The 15,040-nt window shown below is 46.7% G+C and overlaps 1 protein-coding gene across 1 annotated transcript; it reads right to left on the reverse strand.

Annotated features, from left to right (window-relative positions):
• Positions 1–2,813: 2,813 nt before the first annotated feature.
• On the reverse strand, positions 2,814–5,394 carry LOC124662621 (GDSL esterase/lipase At5g45910-like). Its single transcript, XM_047200434.1, has 5 exons — positions 5,048–5,394; positions 4,725–4,940; positions 4,458–4,606; positions 4,052–4,325; positions 2,814–3,230 (listed from the first exon to the last, which is right to left on the reverse strand). Exons 1-5 carry the CDS (start codon positions 5,307–5,309, stop codon positions 3,019–3,021), a joined length of 1,113 nt encoding a protein of 370 aa, XP_047056390.1. The 5' UTR covers positions 5,310–5,394; the 3' UTR covers positions 2,814–3,018.
• Between the last annotated feature and the right edge of the window lie 9,646 nt (positions 5,395–15,040).

Genomic DNA, 15,040 nt, shown 5'->3' on the forward strand with positions numbered 1-15,040 from the left:
CTGAGCCTGTATTCGCACATGGCCAGCTATATGTTGCATTGTCAAGGGGAGTGTCAAGAAAGACGACATGTATTTTAGCCAAACCTAACAATGACATTGACAAATGGAAAAGCACCAAAAACATTGTCTATAGAGATGTTTTGGAGGGATGAGGCAATGTACGTTCTTCTATGGCTTATTTGAATTTATGCTACTGAACCTAGCTACTGTTGATGCTAACAATATTTGTTTTCTGATTGTAGGTCTTAATGATGATAATCAACGAACATGGTGTCGACCTAAGCTTTTTTTAGAACCTTGATTCTGTGCTGGTTTCAGAGCTTAGTCAATACTTACAGTAACCTGGCCGTACTAATTATTTGCAGTGTCACTTTGTTTTCAATTATTTCTAGAAAATGAAATTTTCGATTCAGCTCAGAAGGTAAATGTCAACTATTCTGTTCAACGTGTGTTCAATCTCTGATCTGAAACTCCGCCATTCTAACTAGAGGTCCCAATTATTTATCTTATCTCCAGATTCATATATTACGTCCCTTAACTTGGAGCTATGGAGTATCGGCACATCTTTACTACAAAGTATCACACTGATGGATGCATGCGATTTGACCCTCAAGCGACCGCTCTTGAATGTATCAATAGCATATTTCTAAGAAACATCTTTCGGCACATAAGAAACATCTTTGGTGTAACACGATTCAGTTAAGCTGATGCTATAACTCGATTCAGTTATGGTGTGTACAATTTATGGAGTGTTCGCTTGTGCTTTTAATTAGAACATAATGAAATGCAGTGCAATATGGAAACAATTTATAAGACATAATGGAAATGAAATCTTTGCACAAACAGACATGAACAGAATGGAGAGAATAAGTACTTGCAAGTTTTCTCATCGCAACAGTGCAATAATCCAGTTGGCTCAACAATCTAGCCTGCATGACAAAACATTTGTCAATGTGAATAATTAGAACATTTGTCAATGTGAATAATTAACCACAGACTGAACGCACAAAAGCCTAACCTGAGATTTTACATTTGCTGTACTGATCCGATGCAGCCAAAAAGTGATGGATGAACCAATGGCTAAAAAGGGTTCGGTAGACAGAATAAACATATCAGTGTCGGCTTCACTTTCACACCTAATATCAACCAATCAGACAAGCCAATGTCCTATTAATAACATCATAATGTATTTATCTACGTATCATCTATCATGTGCCTGAACCCAAAATTTGCATCTCTTAGAATTTGCACCCAGTTCATTGCATACATGGGATGGATGAATATTTGTTCAACACAACATTAAAATTTCAGGCCATTCTATCCCATGGAAAAACAACCATTATTTCTACAGAGTAAGCACACATCATATCTTGGTTCTTGAATCTTTGCCTATGCTGAATCGAAAAATCCTCCTATAGCAAGAAAAAAAAACACAGAGAGGATGGACCCGCCTGGATGGAGTCCCTGGAGTGTAGGCTTGAGCGGAGGCATGGACCAGGGTTTCCGGCCGGAGGTGGTCGTCGGTGGAATGGTCGTCCTCCATCCGGTCGTGGGTCAGCGGTTGCTGGAGGTTGAAGTGGAGGCGTCGGTTAGACAGGAGGCGGGATGGGGGAGAGCTGGACCCGGTGTGCTGCAGGGAGGACCGGAGGAGGGGCAGGGTCGGGGGAGGAGCAAGGACGCCCTTGAGGCAGCAGGAATCGATGCTCTCGGCCGATGCAACGATGGGGGACATGGGAAGCAGTGAGGAGTGAGGGGAAGGAGATGCGCTGGGAGAGATGAGGGAGTACAATTTTTTTTTTTTTGGAAAATCAGTGGGAAACTGGGGACACAAGTTGTGACTCGCTCGCTGAGTGAATGGTTCACGCCATCAAGGCGAGATACAGTGGCTTTGCAAATGACGCACTAAACGAAAAACGTATTTTTTTGCGGGTAAAAGAAAAAATGTGATTGATGGTATATACATAGTGTAAAACGTGCGTTGCACGTGCACGCTTACTAGTTATCCACTACCTGTTTCAACCGTTACATGCGACATGTCTTTTGTTTTTTCTTTTGCCAAGAATGGAACATGTAGTCCTTGACTCCTTGTAGGGAAAGGAGCGGAATAAATGGACCAGGGCCAGTAATGCGATACGGGAGACAAAAGGGGTACGCATTCGGCCCCTAGTTGACGCCTTAAGCGTCAAACAGAAATTGTCGCCAGCAACAGTGTGGCCCGTCACGTGCGATTGGATGAGCCCACGCGCCCCAGTGTGACCTGGGCTTTCCAGCAGTGAGCCGAGCCGCCGAGGCCTGTAAATTATGCAACTGGACCGCATGTAAAAATAATCAACGAGTAGTTCAGATCACCTGCCCCAGTAAAATGTCACAAAGACCACCTCTAAGTGCAAATGTCAAAACTACCGTGACGGCACGCTGGCCAAACGACACGCCGCACATGCCGCCGTAGCCGGTGGTGGCAGAACTTGTCGCCGTGAGTGGTGGCGGCACGTTGGGCAGCTTCATCCGCGACATCGGGTGGTGGGCCCTGTCGCCACCGGATGTGGTGGCACGCTGACGTAGCTTGTCAAGCCACTGCCGCCACAGCCGGTGGCAGCATGTCCGGTGGCAGTAGGGCCCACCACCCAGCGTTCGTCCAACATGCCGCCACCACTCACGGTGGCAAGTCCTACCGCACTTGCTACGGCGGCATGTGCGACGTGGCCAGCGTGTTGCCACTATAGTTTTGACATTTGCACTCAGGGATGGTCTCTGTTGGTATTTCAGTTGTTCTGTCAAAATTTCCCAGAACACTAACTGCGGCTGCCCCCGTCGGGAGGAACAAGACTTCCTTTGCTGACCTCTACTGTACTCCGGCGCCGATGTGTTGTTGCGCGCACCGATTAATCACAGAAATGCGCAGTCATATTTCAAGTGGCAGAACAGTTTACCCCTAGCTCACTCCAGGTGTATCCATTACACAGATCAGTCACAACGAAGTCACGACTAGCTTAAGCAAGAACGCTGCAAGGCTGAGGGTCAGAGCAGCCTGGGGCTGGTGTAGGGGCCGTGGAGGATGCTGTCGGCGATGGCGCGGTAGGCGGCCTCCGTCAGGTGCACGCCGTCCCAGTTGGCGTACGCCGACGGGTCAGCGCACACGCTGGATCCTCGGACGCCGCAGCTCGCCATCGGGTTGAAGTTGTATGGCCCGCCGCCGCCGCAGCACGTCTTCAGCGGGCCATGCTTGAACCCTGCAACAGCCACAGGCTGACAGGTTAGAATTCAGCTCTAATCAACAATGTTACAGTTGAGCCGCCATTGGATAACGAGGAGTATAATCGATCGAAGAACCCTGAAACCCATATTTAGTGCGTATCAAAATAATGGAGAATATCTTCTTATTGTGTACTTAGAAATATCATGCATGATGCATGTCAGCAGTTGAGCTCCTACCAGGAATCCAGGAACTGAGCATCAGCTCCTCCTTTCTCAAAGTTCTACCAGATGGATACATAATTCCTAGAACTCTGGATAGCCACCGCCACACCACATGTGCAGATCCATTGTTTCAGTGTCAGAAACCATGTTAAGCGGTACCGGATGCAGAAGATGACCAAAGAAAGTTAAGTGGAGCATGTCTTTTTGTGCTGAAACACGGCTAGCCTTTCCCTGAAAAAGACACTTTCAAATCCTCCAGATCTTCTCTGAACAGCCCCACGATCTTTTGCTGCATCTTGCTGGCCCCTATTGCAGCAACGGCACTGTACCTCCACATCGCGGGCCATCGTTGAGGCATGGTTACCGTTGAGTGTAGCTGTCGTTCCTGAATGATTCGCATCATGGTGTTCCACGTACTAGAAAAGTCCAATGCCCCCCTGTCCATTCAGTTCGAATACCATCCTAGATATCTCCGCCGGTGGATCGATGGATCAATATGTGTTCCGACTCCGAGGGACCATTTGCAATGAAACAGACCATTTCAGACACATTTTCGAAATGGGTCGGCCCGTTGAAGTTGGTCTTATGAACGGAAAACAGGCAGCAGGTGTGCAAGATTGGTTTGCATACTCACCGAATTTCTTGGGGTTCCTGGCGAAGGACATGGCGGCGCCGTAGTAGTCGGCGTACATGATCCTGGCGTTGGGGTACTTGAGGCGAAGCACCTGCAGCTTCTGCTGGACCATGGCATTGTGGCGCTGCGTGAAGTCGTTGTACGTTTTGAGGCAGCCGACGGAGTCGTAGTCGCTGCTGTTCCTGCCCGGGTGCAGGGTGAGGTACGCCGACGAGCACCCCATCGGCAGGTTCCCCGGCACCACCAGGTGCATCGCGCCGGCCTTGATCAGCCTCTGTGCCAATGGGGATACAGTGAGAATTGAGTACTATGCTACAAGATCGACATGGAAACTGAATACTGTTCCATCTCTGAATGAGCAGTAGAGAGCTCTTGAGAGAGAGAAAAACATTGCAGGTGTGCTCACCTCGGTGGCGTCGATAACCGCGGAGGCGACCGTGGGGACATAGGATTTGGCGTCGTCCAAGGTCTTGCCCTTGAAGAAGGCGTAGTTGTAGTCATTTCCCCCAATCTCCCCCACCAAGAACAGGGACTTGCTGAAATACTCCTTGCAATCTGATTATTCGGTTTTTAAAGAACACGTTAGGGAGAATCTTGCCATGACTGAGAGTTTCAGAGATTGACCCCAAATCAGTATGACACAAGTAGTAGTAGTAAAGAATTGGCCACGGACTTTTTGGTGAGTCGCAGAGTGAAGGCTTGAGCTTCTCGAACCAGTCGAGCTGGACGCTGAGGGACAGGTTGGTCCAGAGCTTGTCCGATGCCCCTATCCCCTCGAAGAATGGCGGGTCCATGGCCGTGGCGCCGCCCACGGCGAAGTTGACGCCCTGCCGGACATCCTTCCCGCGCGACAGGTACGGCTGCAGCAGCGGCAGGCCAAACGCTTGCGCTGCAGCCAAAGAACAAGAGTCACAGCAATTTCAGTGAAGAAACATCACATATCTGGTTGATTCGTTCTAGCAAGCACGAGGGCAACATTGGGCGACGAGCACTCACCAAGGAAGTCGACGACGAGGCGGCCGTCGGAGCAGCGGCCGGTGGGGCGGTGGAAGTAGGTCATGCCGTAGGGGAACCTGCCGACGGTGGTGAAAGGGAGCTGGCTGGACGCGAGCAGGTTGCCGGTGTCAGTGAGGGAGTCGCCGAAGCTGAACATCGAGGTGTAGTTCTGCTTGCTGTTGCCACCGCACTGGGAGACCTGCACGAGGCAGCAGCAGCAGGCGAGGACGGCGACGAGGACGGAGAGCCTGGAGATCGCCATGGAAATGCGGGAGAGCTGCAGCGCCGCAAAGCTGTGGCACACACTAGCTGGCTAGCTCGACCCACACTGATGTCCACTCACTCCTCTGGGCAGCTGGGCTATACAGCCAGGAGACTAGGACGAGAGTGAGACACTGGCACGAGGCGATGCCGCCCGTTTCCACATCAGGACAGGTCCAGTAATGGTGCCTCTATAAAGGCTCATTCACCTCTGCCATGCGCTTGAGATTGTAGGTGGTGGAGTTAATGCGCTGCGCGCCGAGTGCAAGGCAAATGAAATCCCAGCAGCTTTGCGCGCGATCCATGGTTGAAGATGAAGGTGAAGGTGAAGAGTGCACGGTAACTAGGCTAGGGCGCCGTCGGAACTCGGAGCCCCGAATCAAGCAGCTTGGTTCGTCCCCTACTGAATGGATAATTGATGCTTCACGTGTGAGCTCGGGCCTGACTGACACTCCCAAAGCTTAATTATTCAGACAAGGACGACGCGGTGATGCTCACGATGAGCTTGGGAGTACGGCTATCTTCGCTCCAGGCCATCTGTTCCACCGGTGGTCACGCCTCAGATTGACATGCATCAGAGCGACACTTGTAAGTTATAATAGTGTAGCCGGCAGCCAGCTATAATAATTTATTACATCTATAGTATATTTATAGCTAGCATGTACAATAGTAAGTTATAAAAGTGTAGTATTTTTACAATACATGGTCCACCTTTTAGTCTCACATAGTGCCTAGGAGCACGTGCTGAGCTGACTATTAGATAAGAGCCCACTTCTTTTCTCTCTCCTCCAACTAAACAAACTTATAATATTTATCTCTTATAGCCAGCTGACTGTACCTTTATTGTACTTGCTCTAAATCATGTACTCCACACAACTACAGAACACTCTCTCAAACGCCCGATACAGCCCTGTGGAGAAAAAAAATTAGATAAAAAGGGATCACCCCCAATTTCATTAACGAAACTATCATACTACATAGTAGTAACCTCACACCTTACAACGCAACAACAAACAAGCAAACCAAACAGGTTTTTGATCAGTTACTGATTAGACTACCCACCAGGTTTTCCAGACAGTACATAACAAGTAACAGCAAAATGCTGACGAAAACGAGTTGAAAACATAGAGAGAAACGGGGTCTCTGGTGCTGCCAACTTCCACCCCCTCCCCTAAGATCATCTCGTGCACCAAATGCAGTTTTGCCTTCCCTGTTGTTGCCATCCTTCTTTCTCTCTTTATTCTTCTACTTTATTAGCCTTGGCGTCCACGACACCCAGCTTCTCCTTGCTCCAAACACATCATTCACAACCTTTTTCAGCACCTTTGCATAGAACTCCAACCGATCCTTAACGTCCTCCTTCACCTGCAGTAAACTCCAACAGTTAATATAGTAGCAAACTTTTAGTATCACCACATAAGGTTCATCAGGCCATTTCTTTTCGAAACATGCTAAGTTCCTTGTTTTCCGAATGCTCTATATTACATCAGCTATCCCTACATCAAGGATTTCTTTTTTTCCCCAAACCCTTTCAACCAATTGGAGATGCAATGGTCAGCAGATTCAAAATGAAAGTTGATACCAAATGTATAGCTGGCCACATTCCAAATGTATCTAGCAAGGGGGCATTTAAAAAACGGGTGTTTAATAGTTTCATTACTTCCACAGACATTTTCTCTCATATTTCCCTCCCCTCTGTAGCAACACATCTCTTGTTAGAATGTTTTCTTCAGCATTAACCACAAGAAAGTTTTAATTCTGAGGGGTATCTTGATTTTCCACATTAAATTGTAAGGTACAACTTCATTAAATTGCATTGCCAGATATCAGAACTTAACTGAAAAGATCCATGAATTTGTTAACTTCCATATTAACTTATTAGGTTAATTATTCAAGTTAACTCTCCCCAACAGCTTTTTAGTTCACACCACTATCCTCTAAGTTCTCCAACCATTTCTCTCCTAAACCTAAGCCATTCCACACCTGCATCAAAGACTTTCTGTATTGTCACATTTCTATTCATGGAGATTAGGAACAGTCTTGGGAAAGTTTTGGCTAGGCAGGAAGAGCCTATCCACTGATCATCCCAAAAGCTTGTCTTAGCTCCATTCACTACTTGCACCTTGCAGTGTTGCCAAAAGAATTTTTTAATCTCCATCAGCCCCTGCCAGAAATGTGAGTCCCCATTTTTGGTTACTGTCGGGCAGAGATTCTGCTTTTGGAGGTATTTTTTCCTAAGGATTTGCTATCATATACCATCCTCATTAAATAACTTCCATAACCACTTAGCTAACAAAGAAATATTCATTTTCTCCAAGTCTAAAACTCAGTATTTTTGGATACACACTGTTTGCCAATTAAACAAATTGTATTTATTTTTATCCTCAGTCTCATCCCAAAGAAAAATGTTCCTAATTCTGTCCATTTTTTCCTTCACGCCACTTGGTATTCTATAGAAGGAGAGCATGTACAGAGGGACACTAGTCAGGGATGAATTGATCAGGGTGACTCTCCCTCCCATCACTAGCATTTTCCCTTGCCAAGGTCCTAATTTACTTCTCATTTTTCCTTCAGTAGAATCCCAATCATAATTCCTCAATCTTTTCTTGTTAATAGGTACTCCCAAGTATTTCACAGGGAGCAAACCAGATTTACAAGTAAAAATCCTCTCAAAGTCCCCCTCTCTTTCCGAAGCTTCCTCTAGACAGTAGATATCACTCTTATGGAATTTGATTTTCAATCCTAATATCTGCTCAAATAAACAAAGAATTACTTTCAGATTTCTTGCGTGATCCAGGTTATCTTCAAGAAGGAGGATGGTGTCATCTGAATACTGCAAAATTGCAACCCCTCCTTCTATCAGATATGTGCCTAGTCCAGTCAATAAACCCTCCTCCTGTGCTCTCTTAATAAGGACTGCTAGTATGTCCACACCAAGGTCAAAAAGAAGTGGGAAAGAGGACCCCCTGCCTTAAACCTTGATGTGTGGAGAAATATGCTCCAATATCTCCATTAACATTGATCCTCACTTTACCACTGGTCACTGTTTTCATTATCAAGTCCATCCATGTGGTTGGTAGTCCTTTTGCTTCCATTGATTGATAGAGGAAAGGCTATTTGACTTTATCAGAGGCTTTCTCAAAATCAATCTTGAAAAGGACCCCAGATTCTTTTCCTATGTATGTCATTTAAAATCTCATGTAAGACATTTAACCCCTCCATTATGTACCTCCCTTTGATAAAATTTGTTTGATTCAAGAGAATAATCTTCCAAGTCACTTGAATGAGTCTATTAACCAAAACTCTTGTGATTATTTTGAAAGACACATTCAAAAGACAAATGGGCCTATATTTTTTGTATCTTGTCTGCATCTTTCCCTTTTGGCATTAGGGTTATTACTCCATAGTTTAACCTGGCTACATCTAGCTCCAGTTTCTGGAAATCAATCAATAGGTGAACACCTATTCCCATTTTTTCTGATAAAATTCTGCATTAAACCCATCTGGGCCAGCTACTTTGTTTGCTACCATTTCAAACACAACAGTTTTTAATTCATCCATGATAAAGTCTTTCATCAGCATTTCACAGTCATCTACATTAAGCCTTTCTATTCCTAGATTATTAAAATGAATATTAGTTAAATCTGGATTACCAAAGAGTTTTTTTATAGAAGTCAGTGATATATGTCTTAAGATTTTCCCGACCTTCTATTATCCCCTCATCCTTCTATTAGGCCTTGTGGAGAATACCGTGTGAAACCTTTCGTCCTCTCCCTTGCCCCTCTACTCAGATCCATCCACCGACCTCTACACCCCTCGCCGCCGGTGGCCACGCTGGTCGGCGGTGTGTGGGGGAGAGGTCTGGTTCTTAGTTATGTTTTTCTTACTTGTTTTTTATTTCTTCGGTGAATAATCTACCGGCAGGAAAGTGAGCCTAGCTCAACTGGTTCGGGGAGTGGATGTACAAACCCATCACCTGAGTTCAAATCCTCACAGACACGACTTTAGGCGCGGCTGGGTGTGGTCGGGGCCTGAGTGCCTCCACCGGATCGGCGACAAGGAAGGGGTGGTGCACCGTCGTTGCCCTCTGTGTTGTGGTGCTATGTGCCGCCTCGATCCGATCTAGGGTTTCTCCCAAGATCTGGACCGGGTGGTCTGGGCTGGTGCGGTCATGGTGTCGGACTTGCCACACCGTCGGGCCGTGCTGGACTGCCCTCTCCATGTCTTCCGATCCCGTTGGTAGTTGACCCGCGGTGAGGGGGTTGCTATTCTTGTGAATAATGGTGGTGGTCCTCGGATTCCTCTCGCCCCAAGTGAAGATCGGTCATAAGCTTCTTCCCACCGAGTTGGCTGGATTGCCATGTTCCGGAAGGCCCTACCAGCAAAATTCATTTTGCGACCAATGCCTGAAGATTGCTGGATTGGGTGTTTTCGGTCGTGCACACCCATGTTTCTTATCTGACCATTTGGTTTCAGAGGAAGCGCTTCGAAGCACTGCTGGCTGTTAATATCATGGAGCTTGTTTTCTTTCCATGGTGCTGGCGAAGAAGGCCATGAAAGCCAAGATCGGTGGAAGAATTGGCTTGGTGCTTCGTGAATTCAAACATCGACTTGTATGTGGGGCGGCTACACAGGAGAAGTTCGGAGTTCTATCTTTCAAGGTGAAAATCCAAGGTCTGGCCTTAATTGGTTGTGCCTGGCAATGTTCTTGTTGAAGGCATTGTTTTGAGAGTGAGGACTTTCTTCAGGGTGAAAACCTAAGATCTATGATCAGGCGACGATAGCGTTTATGCATGGTGGAGGCGTCGCTTATGGAGAAGCTGATCTTCTGGTGTTGTCTTGGTGGTGCCAGTGTTGCAGTTTCAAGTTTTCAATGTTTGTAGCGGGACTTTTTTTGTAATTCTTTTTTTTGGATGTGCACATCCTTTATGCCATTAGGGCATGATGTTGTTGTAGAGGCTGGATGTAATTGGTATCTCCACGATATTAATATATGATCTTTATCAAAGAAAAATATTGGCGGCCAGATCCTAATTCGCTACTACTCTTCCTCTAGTTCTTGGTTGGAGTGAGGGTGGAGTTGGATCTCATGCTGGCACCTCTTGTCCGGTTCCATGTCAAGGAGATTCTTCAGCGCTCTCGGCTCATTTTCCATGTGTTCTTGGTTTCTTCATTCTTCTTGGTCGCTGAGGTGGTGGAGGGGAGATGAGGAGAGAGATCTTGATGAGGTTCCAGCTGGTTGTGATGGCTCGGATCTTGTTCAAGATCGAGCCATTTCTCTTTTCTGTTGAGGGAAGGGTGTTTCCTTTCTTTGGTGAGGTCCTTCATCTTCTTCTTTGCCAGCATGGTGTGGCGGAAGGGAGAAGGTGGAGGATGTTGCTGATGAAAGGTCTATGTGGTCTTGGAGCTTTTATCGAGCGCAACACGCGGTGGACGATGATGGTGCCATGATCCGGCCAACTGGGCGGTCCTTCTTCTACCTCTACTACGGAGGCCGGATCCTAGATCCTTCGTCGGAGCTCGACGCTTCAAGGAATCAAAGTGGTGCGTCCCCGGGTTCCTAGAGGTGGCCGGAGGCAGGATTGCTTCGTCGGAAGAGAGTTTTCTAGCTTGCAGTTCTCTGATTTCAGCGGAAACGCATGGAGATCACCGACGACTGGTGGCGGAGACACCCTTGTACTTGATTGATTTCTTTTTGTTTTTCTTAGGGTGTTTTATATAAATGGAGTGGCCTTATCTTCAAATACTAGGTTCCTTTGGGCGAGTCTTGAAAAGAGCCTCTCTACAAATTGTACCCGCCACACGTTCTTTTAATGGAGCTCCACTGAGGTCTTTTGACCCCTCTCTTCGTGCAAAAAAGAACACTTGATATAGTATGAGAGAGGCCACTATGGGACTGATTGGTTGCTTGCATCGAAATTTACCCGTTTCTGCTTTTGGTTTGCTGGATGACGTATGAGGTGAAACGGAGGTTGGACCTATTTGTGTACTACGTTTGGATCCCAACAAAGTTTCATTGTGCAGTTTCGGCCCATTGATTGGTTGACAACAATGTGCGCTACATTAGCTGACGAAGGAAGAATCACTTGTTTGGTTATGTGCTAAGAAACGATGCCATTACCTCCCTCTGTATAAGGTGCTCTTACCCCTAACTAGTTGTTACCAAGACAATACCCAACACTCAAGAGAACACACATAATTAGCTAACTACATCACCTAATCAGCATTGCCAGGGCTTACAAACATGCCCTGATCAAAAGCAAGGATGTTCCAGGGCGATTACGCCGGTAGAACCCCTTGAGAAAAAGCAAGGATGTTCCAGGGTGATTTATGCTAGTAGAACCCCTTGATCAAATACCAATGTCTTGTATGCAGACGTTCAGAAGTACCACTACAACTACAGATGAACATAATTAACAGATAGAGGACTATCGCCACCTAGCCGTGATCGGGCAGGTGTAGAGCCAGGAGGTGGAGCAGCCGGCATTATATACGATCATCTTCAAGGAGAAGGCATGGATCTTGAACTCAATGACATTGCCGTAATTGTTATCGTACTTATAGACCATCTGCGCCTAGTTGAAAGAACATCTCTCACAATATGTTTTGTGTGTTTGATGTCAATATATGTGATACACTAATGTTCGATGAAGTGGTGCAGGATTTATATAGGTACTCCCTCCGGTCCTATTTAATTGACTCAGATTTAGTACAAAGTTGTGCTAAATCCGAGTCAATTAAAAGAGACCAGAGGGAGTACATAATTATAAGTGACTTTTGTGGAAAAATGAGTCAAAAGAAAGCTGAAAAAGATTCACCAGACCGGATAATCCGGGCCGGATATTTGCAAAATATCCGGCCCCCAATTTTTGGCTAAGGACTCGAGGCGATGTGGATCGGTACTTCCCTGGACATGGGCCGGATTATTGGCCGGACATTTGGCCGGAATTTCCCCAAGACCGGATAATCCGGGCCGGATATTTTCGAAATATTCGCCCCCCAAAAATTGGCTAAGGACCAGAGGCGACTTGGCTCAGTAATTCCCTGGACATGGGCCGGACATTTGGCTGGACTTTTGGCCGGTATTTTCCCAGGGCCGGATTTTTGGTCGGGGGCGGATTATCCGGCCCCAACTTAGGCCGGATTATCCGGCCCACGAAAGTCTCCAACGGCTGGATTTTGAGAGCGGGTGTTTATACCCCCTTCTCCTACCTTCCTCCTTGCTCAATCATTGAAGAAATTCTGCCAAGCCTCACCACCATTAGAGCCACCTCAAGAACTCAAGATTTACAAGATCTCCTCCCTCACCCAACCAAAGCTCTTGATCTTTGGAGATTCGAAGGAGAAGACATTGATCTACATCCTCACCGAAGCGATTTACATTTACCCCTCATATGCTTGAGGGCCCTCTTGCTAGTGTTCCTCTTTGGATCCCTAGTTGTTTGTTGTTGATGTATTGTTGTTGATTGTTGTGTTGTTACAGATTTGGGAGCCTCCAATTTGGTTGTGGATGTGTGCCCCAAGAACTTTGTAAAGGCCCGGTTTCCGCCTCGAGGAAATCCCTTAGTGGAAGTGGGCTAGGCCTTCGTGGCGTTGCTAACAGGAGACCTGAGTGAAGTCTTCGTGACTGTTGGTCTGGCTTTCGTAGCGACCACACTCCTCCAAACGTAGACGTACCTCTATCCTTTATCTCCTCTATATTGCATTGCTATAGACTAGGGTTTAACTTATCAATGCCTACAAGTTGCCTACAAGTTGTAGACTAGGGTTTTAGTCGGAAGTAGCGGGCAAGTAGATCTCGAAGGTTTCAGCCAAAAAGTGCTCGACGATGTGAAAACTAGGGTTTGTGAGACAATGAATCGATGCTTTCTTTGTCCCTCGACTCCCCCTTATATAGGAGGCGGAGTGGAGGGATTCGTAATACACGAGTTACAGAGTCCGGGAGGGTTTCCAACCCAACCCGCAAGATTACAAAGTGGTATTTCCTAATACAACTCTAGCTTTCCTTAATAATATCTTGGGCTTCCGATTCTTCTTATTCTTCGAGTCGTGGGCCTTCAGTAAACCCCGGGTACCATCTTCGGCAGGCCCATTGGGGATGCCTATGTCAGTAGCCCCCGAGATTTTGCTTGAATCGAAGAATCAGGGAAAATCTCCAACTTTATAATTATTTAATAACTCTATCGAATTTATCACATATCTTTGGACATGGAATTATATATTGTACAGGGATAATGGTAGTTGGGGCTAGTTCATCTGACGGATCAGGTACTAGTTAACTGCTCTAGTGGCAATCCGCAAAAACCTACTTCAAGATCACGTCCCGGACATGATCTCGGGATACCGGGTGTAAACTCCGACAGGTGCCGCTTAAGGTCTTACCATTCCGTCGAGTCCCGGTCATATTTATCGGGTACCTAACGCGTCCGTTAGGATTTTTCTTCGTATCTCGTTGATATGGAAAAAGTAGCAAACCGACGTCGAGACGGCGCCACGCCACTCGTAACGAATCTGGGTCTTACCTTCGCAAAGTTTTGCGGCATTCAGAGATTGTTCGCAACTTTGGCGCTCTGAGAATATATTGTCGAGTGCTTTTTCGACTGTTGGAATAGCACATTTTATTGAGTCAACGGATGACTTATATTGACCTCCCGATGGGAGTATATGTAGAGTTATTTACATAACTCGAAATATTCTCACTTTTTCTTCCTTCTCTCTCTTTTATAATTTCATCGGGCACGCGAACAGCGTTCCCGATGGGAGTAGCCCCCGAGGCTACAGCCAAGGACTTGTGCTTGGGTGTAGGCTCAACGCCTTACGTTGCTATATTTTCCTTCTTTCTCGAGGTTTTCATATCTATCGGGTGCGCGACCAGCGCTCCCGATGGGAGTAGCCCCCGAGGCTATGAGCAAATGCTTGTATTTGATCATAGGCTCTCGCCATTTCTATTTTGTCATACTTGAGTTTTTCATTTTTCCAAAGTAGCCCCCGAGCATTTGATCAAAAACTTGTATTTGACCAAAGGCTCTCGGAATAATCAATAATGTTCTGATGTCGCCATTCTTATGAAGCTTCATAGCCGAGATTTTCTCTTGCCAAGGTGACATCATTGCTGACGATAGCCACGATCACTGTATCGGGAAAACGCGAGAACTGCGCTCTCTCTGTCTTGCGGGCCCAAATTTCTTATCAAGTTGACACATCGTGCAAGTGGGGGACACACGTCCTCCACTTTTCCTGGCGCACGCACTGTAGCGCCTGTTCCTTCCCTTCTCAGTGAAATTGCGTTTTTGCCCCTTGTCCACGTGTAGACCATCTATCTCACAATTTCTCTATCCAACGGTGCGTCGATTCACCTCACCTCTACTTAAGGTCATCGTCTTCCTCCTTCCACACTTTCGCTTGCGCCGCTCCTCTGCTAAAATCCTCCATTGCGCCCCACAGTTCTTGAGATCAACCACGCTCACGCTTTTCTCCTCCACTTTCGTTGATGCCACCGCGCGCGCGGCTCACCAGGCACAGCACGCCCGAGTCCAAGATGGCCGCTGAAGATCTGGAGTGGGAGAGATCCAAAATCTCCAATCAAGACATGAACCTGTTGAAGAAGCTTGGGTTCACGAAGAAGGAGAACGCCCTGCGCTTCCCCAAGGAAGAAAGCTATCCATCGCCTCCAATCGAATATCGGGTCGGGCTCGTTGACCATCTCATTCGCGGTCTTTCTCCCCTATCCAT

The sequence above is a fragment of the Lolium rigidum genome, chromosome 6, assembly GCF_022539505.1.
Source record: "Lolium rigidum isolate FL_2022 chromosome 6, APGP_CSIRO_Lrig_0.1, whole genome shotgun sequence".
Taxonomy (NCBI): Eukaryota; Viridiplantae; Streptophyta; class Magnoliopsida; order Poales; family Poaceae; genus Lolium; species Lolium rigidum.

Bases quoted from the DNA above. Each gene is read 5' to 3' on its own strand.
- LOC124662621 (XM_047200434.1), bottom strand. From the start codon at position 5,309: ATGGCGATCTCCAGGCTCTCCGTCCTCGTCGCCGTCCTCGCCTGCTGC. The intron at 4,941-5,047 runs GTGAGTGCTCGT...CTTTGGCTGCAG, and splicing joins CCTCGTCGTCGACTTCCTTG to CGCAAGCGTTTGGCCTGCCG. The intron at 4,607-4,724 runs GTCCGTGGCCAA...CCGAATAATCAG, and splicing joins ACTCTGCGACTCACCAAAAA to ATTGCAAGGAGTATTTCAGC.